Here is a 9127-nt window from a genome sequence, read left to right on the forward strand (position 1 = left end):
CGTTATTTTTTTGTTTCTTATTTAATTTCAGGATTATTTCATATCAAACAACTGCCTCGGTTGAACTCATTGACATGTCATATGCCAGATTCTCTAGACTTAGCCTTCAAACTCAAGAGAAAGAAACTTACTATAGAGGTAAGTCATATTGAGCTATATCTGATATTATTTGCCATCGAAGTGATGTAATAAATCAGATTAACTACCATAGCAATAGGTGAAAACAATTTTGAACATATCGCGCTGCACTGCAAGCAGGTTGCACTCATCACCTGTGTATGTCTGCAAACTTAGTATTGAATACAAATACACTCTTTTCAAAGATACTAATCTTACAGATACAAGTGATCAGCATGATTCAATGGTTCGATAAAAGGTACTGCGTGAACGTATTTCGCCAGCTTAATTGACACCCCCCCAAGAAAAAAAAGAAGACATGGGAATTCTCAAGAACTTTCGCCATTCTAGCAGTAGGAACTCACCAGTGATAATGCCAAACACAAATATTATTCTTTTCAAAATACTAGAAATTCTCATCAATTTTGCAGCAAAATTCTAGCCTGAGAATTCCCATTTTTTAAAGGTTTATCTTCTTTATGGGTTGCCATTAATTTATGCATTAGCTATTGAATTGTATGTGTATTGGGTTATTCCATTTAAAATCCACTCTACCCCTATGGAAGATATTTTGAAAATGTCTTCCACAGGGGTAGAATGAATTTCAGATGGAATTAACTCATTGGGCTGCTCCATTTAAAACTCACCCACCCTCTGTTGAAGATTTAGGTTGAATCTTTCCACACACCCCCTATGGATATTGTGACTTTATTCTCCCACACAGGGTATGTAGATTTCAAATGAAGTTGCCCACTTATTATTGGCCAAAGCCGCAGGGGGGGGCACTTTCACTTTGGTATGCGGGGCTGTTACAACCCCCTTTTTACAGCAGACTGTTACAACCCCCTTTTTACAACAGGCTGTTACAACCCTCTTTTTACAGTAGGCTGTTACAACCCCCTTTTTTCAGCAGGCTGTTACAACTACCTTTTTACAACAGGCTGTTACAACCCCCCTTTTTACAGCATCACTGTCACCCAAAGACCACATAATTATTTTCTTTGAACACATGCTCTGTAAACTCTCTGCATAAGATCCCTTATTTTGTCATTTGATCTGTCACCCATAGGCCCTTAGTTTTCAATTTGATTTGTCACTGATTTTGCTATTTAATTTGATCTAAAACTAAAGCCATTTAAAGCCATTTAAAACTACAAATTCAATGTTCTGTGAGATTGTTTTGGTTCTCACTCAAAGACCTCATTAAACAAAAAGTCATGTTCTCATCAAATGCCCCCTAATTTAGGTCCAAACAGTCCATCTCTCACCCAATGACCCCATATTTTTTACATTTTGCGCTCTCCAAATGCACCTTATTCTCGGCCCTTACTGTGAAAGTGTCAGCCCTACATAACCTATATCCATTTAATATCAAAGTCCCCCCAGGTAAAGTGACCCAGGTGGCAATTAGAGCTGATCATTTGTGAACATTATATTTCTGTTTATTTAGCAAAACAAAGAATAACAAACACATTTGTTTAAAATCACTTGGAATCACACAGTAATTAATTGTAACATTTCTTTTACTTTCATTTTACAGAAACTTCACCTTCCACCAGACCTATCGGAGACAATGAGCCGCTCTCAAGCTGATCATTCAAGTATAGCGCCCTCTCTTGGTTGTGCCAGTTCAACATCAAAAGGGAAATTGGACTTTTAAGTTAATTACGGTATTCAGAGTTACAAAACTGCTACTTTTGGCTTCTTTCATAAACATACTACTTTTGAGTGAGCATGTTGACTCAGAAGGCTACTATATTGTGTTATAACTGGATTTTGCATTGCCAGAGCACAACATTATTTTTTCTGAAAGAAAAAAATGCCAAATTTTGTGTATTTTGTTCAAACTAATTTATAAAGCTGCACTTTGGGCAGCTGGGAACCAACTCTACTAAAGGGTGATTTTTTTAATATTGAATCTATAGACTGGTCATCAGTTGACTTAATGCTTCAGCAATAGCATCATGGGGAAATGTAATCTCCTTGTCTTGTGTGTTGTGTAGCTTGGCAGCATGGGGGGAATTCTCCCAGTCGGAACTCTTGGCCCCCCCCCAGTAAAAACCAAAAATTTCACAAATGTCCACTTTTTGCCTCGCCTCGCCTCCACAAAAAAATTCTGGTGCTGCCACTGGTGATGCCATGTCTAGCGAGCACTTCCTTTACTCTATCAGCCCACCTCTTCCTTGGTCTTCCTCTAGCCCTAGTTCCTGTTGTTTGGGTGTTGTAAGTTATTGCTGCAGGTCGGCTAGGGTCCATTCCCATATGGTGACCGAACCATCTTACTTGGGGTTTTCCAACATAGTCTGACTGATTTGTGTGATGCCCACCATCTTTCTGATATCCTCATCATTTGTGATCCTTCCTTGATTTATTATTAGCTGCTCTTCTTAGGCATGATTTTTGAGTGCTGTATACTACAAAAAGATGTCCTGCCAATGTTTCAGAGCTTATCAATAAAGTGTCATGGCATTAAACTGAGCAATCAAAATCCGTATAGGCTGAGAGGTACATGTACCACTTAATTTTAATATTTTATGTTATTTTTTATCATTGGTTATGAAGAAGATTAGAAAATGAATAAATAAGTTGAAATTAGACTGTGTACAATTCTTTGGGCATGATTATCCCAGTATACAAAAAATGCCATTAAAACACATGTTTTTGGCCCTCCAAAAATTGACCAAACGTTTAATTTTTATTGCCAGTAGTCAAAATGTTGTAGGCAGTTCATAATGATATAAGATAACCAGGCCCATTATTAGCTGGGGGTGTGGGGATGATGCATCCCCCATAAATCGGTAAATGGTTTGCTTTTATCTGTAAAAAATGCCAAAATTGGGTCAAATATGTCAAATTACCAGATCAATGTATCCCAAATCATGAAATTTCCTGTAAAATGTCTTAAAATATAGGCTGCAAAAATCAATTGTAGAGGGATTAATGAGTGCTTTTGACCAGAATAAAGATTTTACTTGAAAGGTATGCATTTGGAAAATCTGCACCCCCATGAAAAATCCTGGCCACAGGCCTGAAAATAACCAATGTAAAATAATTTCACAGCCATTGAAAGTCAACGTCCAGAGTTGCTGTGACTTGGTTTATATTTTTATGCCCAATTGCATGCTAAAATGCAGATAAGTGCTTGTATAAAAACAAGTGTAAGTTGGACAAGTGCACAGGTGGTGCTTATAAGGTGGTAATTAGGTTGAATATGGTATTGTCATTCAGGTACGTACTACCATTATGAAGTTAATTGTCTTGCTTTATGATGTCTTTTATTGAGTTAAAGCCATTGTTATAGAATTTGCCATCATATGGACCACACTTTGAACAGATTTGTTAACTATACCTTGTGTCGCTTCGAGTTTGGTAGTGATGTCATTGCATGCTTTAGGTTGCATAGACTTGAAACATGCACACAACGTTCCCGGAATCACAGCATAATACACTCATAGTAAAGACAACAGAATGCTCTCTTACATACAGAAATGCATTTTACATCACTACCAAACTCGAAGCAATACAATGTATATAAAGTGGTTCCTAGCAGAATGGTGTTTTTTAACCAAATTTAAAGTTATAATGTATGATTTTTTCCACAGTGCAACCCTCAATTTTTGTTGAATTTCTACTTTTTGCAAGATTGTAATTCCCAATGGTGTACTAAAATAACATGTGAAAGACTATGCCTGGAGTGCTTAATTACAGTAAAATTTAGAATTTTTATAATAAATGTGGGGATCCTCAGTTTTATTCGCCAATGCCCCATAGTGCTCCACAGTTATGGGGCTAAGGGGTTTTCTTTCATTTGTACCTTATTATGTTGGCTTAAAATGGTCAGAAAACCTCCTTGACAGTTGTTACTAACATTATGTAATAATGTTTGTTTGGCAAAGAATAACAAAATTAAAATTTGACCTAAATCATACATTATGGCTTTAAGTAGGCTAGAAGTTTGGCAGGATTCAATTCTTGTAAACAAATATTGTGCATATCAAAGTGGATTTTAGTTAATTGGCTGTTTATTCAAAATATTTATTATTGAAATCCATGGTAATGTTTTGCCCTTTGTTTCAAGCCAAGATGATAGTTTTTAATTCTCCTGTTTTATAGAAAGTTTATTTGTATTGTCATGTGACACAATTGTGGCATCTTATAATAAAAATGTTTTGTCATGTGACAAAAATTTGTTACTTAAATATGCTTTTAAAATAGTGCTGGTGTACAATATTTATTTGTACAGTTCATATCATGTAGAAAACAATACATAGATCATTATATGTGATGCGATCAAGTAAAATCGGTCGGAACTCAGAAATATTAAAATTTTCAGTTTCTTTTAGGATAGTAAAAAGCATTAATATAGCTGTATTTTGCAGAAAACCACATTGAAATTGAACAACCAGTTCAAAAGAGTTTCCAAAACAGCAGAAAACAAAAGGGAATATTGGCTTTGTTTGGCTATATCTCAAAATAAATATTTCTGAGTTCCAACTGATTTTGCTTGATCGCATCACATATGTGTATATGTTTCATCATGCATACAATGATTTGTATATCAAATGTTAATAAAAAGTAAAAATTAGAAGTATTCTTAAATTATGTTTAAATCTGTGATTTCTGTGTGGATACAAAAAAAGAGTACCAATCATCATGAATAGTGATGGCAGTGCCTACTATCTTACTCACATGTATTATCCTCTTCTGGGTAAAATTTTTCCCTCTGGTTTAGGATTCTTGCAAGCAGAATGAAGATCAATCAATATTATGAAGATGCATATCGTCCAAAGAAACGCGAAACGGACAAACTAGTAATAATATGGTTTTGTTTCAAGAATCTTTATATTTATTTACTCACAACATCAAAAGCATTTACAGTATGTTTGTTATATGTTGTTGATTACTCAACAAATGACTTCTGAATCGTGTTATACGTTTGTGTGGAGCTACAAGCATTCCGGGTGTTCCACCTTGGCCAGAATTACTTATATTAAGGCCCAAAACAATATTGTTTGCTTGCTGTAACATGCAAAAATAAGTGGTTCGATCTGGGTGTTTCCCCTCTCTTGTTCTTGAGCTTCAAACGTAGTTTGTGCCATTTCTGAGAACAAAATTGGTTTTCAATTAACCTAATTAGATAATCAGTATTATTAGCAATGAAAGTGATGGAATAATTAAGATTTCAGATAAAAATCACTAATATAGATCAAAGCTTGCACAAGTTTACTTTGAATTCATATTATTATATAAATTGCCCTGAAGTAGGTTCTTCAAGTCAACCCAAGTCCCCAGAGAGCAATGTTTGTATATAGTAGCACATGTGAACCATATTGATAAAGTTGAGTTGCTCTAGGTGCAACAACTGGCTTGTTTTGGTAGAGAGATGCCCGTAACCATGAGGGTATCAGATGACGGATATCCAATCAGATTCAGGCAATAATTACTCCATTATCTCTTTACTAACGATGCATAGAACAATATCTAAAGGCACATTATTTTTGTGTCAACTTTGAACAAAAAATGTGAACTACATTGTATTGTGTTGATTATTTATGTCATCATTGTTTTATTATCATTTCGCAAGACCAGTCAAACAGTGCTTTAAAAGGGAAGGAAGAAAGTACAAATAAAACTGTTTGGTTTGAGAGTTGGTATGGTGTTAGTTTACAAGTTGAATGGGTGACCCTTCAAATGGGTTATTCCATTTAAAATCCACTCTCCCCTGTGGAAGATTTTGGAAATATCTTTCACAGGGGAATATGAATTTCAAATGGAATGAACACATTAGGCAGTTCCATTTGAATTTCATACACCCTCGGAGAAAGATTCAACCTGAATCTTCCCTGAGGGAGGGTGAGTTACAAATGGAGCTGCTAATGTGTCCATTCCATTAGAAAGATATTTCCAAACTCTTCCACAGGGGGAGTGTGCATTTTGAATGGGAATAGCCCATTTGAAGGTATAGTGCAACAAGGTCCCAACTGTAATAGCTGCTTGGTATCAATTCATATGTGTACAATATAGAATACCAGAAATTGTCAAATGTCTATTAGGCAGCTATTGCAGATAGGACATACTTGCACTAACCTCTCAATGTGCTATTCCATTTCAAATCCACACTCCCCATGTGGAATATTTTGGAAATATCTTTCACAGAGGGAGTATGAATTTCAAATGGAATGAACACATTAACAGGTCCATTTGAAACTCACTCTCCCTCTGTGGAAGATTCAGGTTGAATCTTTCTCAGAAGGTGTATGAAATTCAAATGGAGCTGCCTAATGGGCTCATTCAAGAAATTCATACTCCCCCTGTGGAAGATATTTCCAATATCTTCCACAGGGGTAGTTTGGATTTTAAATGGAATAGGCCAATGTGTTGTTGTTGTTTTAAATAAATAAATGCTGGAATTGAGGCATTTCATATCAGGGTTTTGAGTTTCGGAGCAGTGCAACAATTAAATGGCTGCATGTGGTCTTATTATTTTATTTTCCTACAAACTTATTTGAAGCAGAGAGTTTATTATTATCATTGTTGTTATTTTTATCACTTGTATTATCATTATTATTGTTATTATTTGAAGGTTTATAGTAACTGATAGAGCACTTTTCAAAGCTTTTATGTTGAGTAAAATGTCATACATGGTTGAAAATGTCAGCTGTTGCAGAAAACCTTGCCAAAATAGCCTGAGTCTGTATGTCACGTAGTGGGCAAATGACTGTAATGTGGCTTGACACGTATGCTTTGTAGTGCAGAGCTTTCATATAAAAAGCCACGTGGCCATGCGGATGTTGTGTACAGAGTGCACTGATCTACTTTTTAATCATGTTAATTTGGGGGATTCCCCAGTGGGGTTAAACAGTTTTGGTGCCAACATTTTAAAATTTCCAATTACAAGGTTTTTATTGTCTTTTCTGCAGTTATGAACAGTAAGTTCAAGAAAACACCCCAGTGTGTGGCATGCGGGAGAGTTTTTCATTTTTTTTTAAATATGTTAATAAGCTCATATATATACCTCCACTTTAGTTATTGCCAAATACTATCTGCTGAAGATATAAAATATGTTTTCATCTTAATATAACAAATTTTCTATCATTTAAAAATGTCAAAATGTTATCCTATCTACTAAAGATAACAAATGTAATATAATTGTGACGATGGCAAATATGTTATCTACTGAAGATACCAATACTGTGCTATCTAATGAAGATGGTAAATTGCTAAACACTGCAAATAGCAGATATCCTGTCTATTAAAGATAACAAATTTTCTAACTCCTGCATTGAAGATGTAAATGTACCATCTTATGCTATCTATGAGTAATATCTAGTTATCCATTGAAGATAGCAAATATCTGTCTACTGAAGAGAGCAATATGCTATGTACTGAAGATGTTTTAATTGCAATCTACCAAGATATGAAATTGCATACTTTGAAAGATAGCAAACATCCTGCTACTGAAGATAGCAAATGATGGTGCTATCAACTGAAGATAGCAACTGTGCTTTCTACTAAAGATAGCAACTGTGCTATCTACTGAAGATAGCAACTGTCCTATCTACTTAAGATACCATCTGTGCTATCAACTGAAGATAGCAACTGTGCTGTCTACTGCATAGCAACTGTGATGTCTACTGAAGATAGTAACTGTGCTATCTACTGAAGATAACAACTGCATGTGCTATCTACTAAAGATAGCAACTGTGTTATCTTCTGAAGATAGCAACTGTGCTATCTGCTGAAGATATGAAATTGCCTGCTTTGGAAGATAGCAAACATCCTGCGACTGAAGATAGAAAATGACGGTGCTATCTACTAAAGATATCAACTGTGTTATCTACTGAAGATAGCAGCTGTGCTATCAAATGAAGATAGCAACTATGCTCTCTACTGAAGATAGCAACTGTGCTGTCTATTGAAGATAGCAACTGTGTTATCTACTGAAGATACCAACTGTCCTAGCTACTTTTCAACTGAAGATAGCAACTGTGCTGTCTACTGAAGATAGCAACTGTGCTACATACTGAAGATAGCTACTGTGCTATCAACTGAAGATAGCAACTGTGCTGTCTACTGAAGATAGCAAATGTGCTATCTACTGAAGATAGCAACTGTGCTATCTACCGTACTAAAGATAGCAACTGTGCTATCAACTGAAGATAGCAACTAAGTTGTATACTGAAGATAGCAACTGTGCTATCTATTGAAGATAGCAACTGTGCTATATACTGAAGATAGCAACTGTGCTATCTACTCAAGATAGCAACTATGCTGTCTACTGAAGATAGCAACTGTGCTATCTACTGAAGATAGCAACTGTGCTATCTACTGAAGATAGCAACAGTGCTATCTACTGAAGATAGCAACTGTGCTATCTACTGAAGATAGCAACTGTGCTATCTACTGAAGATAGCAACTATGCTGTCTACTGAAGATAGCAACTGTGCTATCTACTGAAGATAGCAACTGTGCTATCTACTGAAGGTAGCAACTGTGCTATCTACTGAAGATAGCAACTGTGCTATCTACTGAAGATAGCAACTGTGCTATCTACTGAAGATAGCAACTGTGCTATCTACTGAAGATAGCAAATGTGCTATCTACTGAAGATAGCAAATGTGCTATCTACTGAAGATAGCAAATGTGTTATCTTTTGAAGATGCCATATGTACTATCTCCCACAGATGCCAGATGTGCTACTGTTGAGGATGTCGTATGTGTTGTCTACTGGAGATATGAAATTGCTAACTTTGGAAGATAGCAAACATCCTATTGAATATGTCATGTATTATACTGAACATGCTGTATGTGATGTCTAGCTATATGTGCTATTCTTATTTGCCACTCTTTTACTTAGGCAGCAAATTGGTATCTGTAGTATAGGATAGTTGCTATCTTCAGTAGATAACATATTTGCCATCTTACAATTGGTAGCAAATTTGGAATCTTCAGACATAAGCATGCAGTTAGACGTGGCAGATAGCACATTTTAAATGTGTGTAAATTCCTC

General features: G+C 35.7%; 1 protein-coding gene across 1 annotated transcript in view; it reads left to right on the top strand.

Annotated features, from left to right (window-relative positions):
• Positions 1-5789, top strand: part of LOC140167979 (elongator complex protein 4-like) — a 33588-nt gene extending 27799 nt beyond the window's left edge. Inside the window, exons 9-10 of the mRNA XM_072191282.1 lie at positions 32-138; positions 1658-5789. Of these exons, the coding sequence (XP_072047383.1) occupies positions 32-138; positions 1658-1777 (227 nt within the window). The 3' untranslated portion in view covers positions 1778-5789. The remainder of the gene's footprint in view (positions 1-31; positions 139-1657) is intronic.
• The last annotated feature ends 3338 nt before the right edge of the window (positions 5790-9127 follow it).

This window comes from Amphiura filiformis, chromosome 13, assembly GCF_039555335.1.
Source record: "Amphiura filiformis chromosome 13, Afil_fr2py, whole genome shotgun sequence".
Classification (NCBI taxonomy): domain Eukaryota; kingdom Metazoa; phylum Echinodermata; class Ophiuroidea; order Amphilepidida; family Amphiuridae; genus Amphiura; species Amphiura filiformis.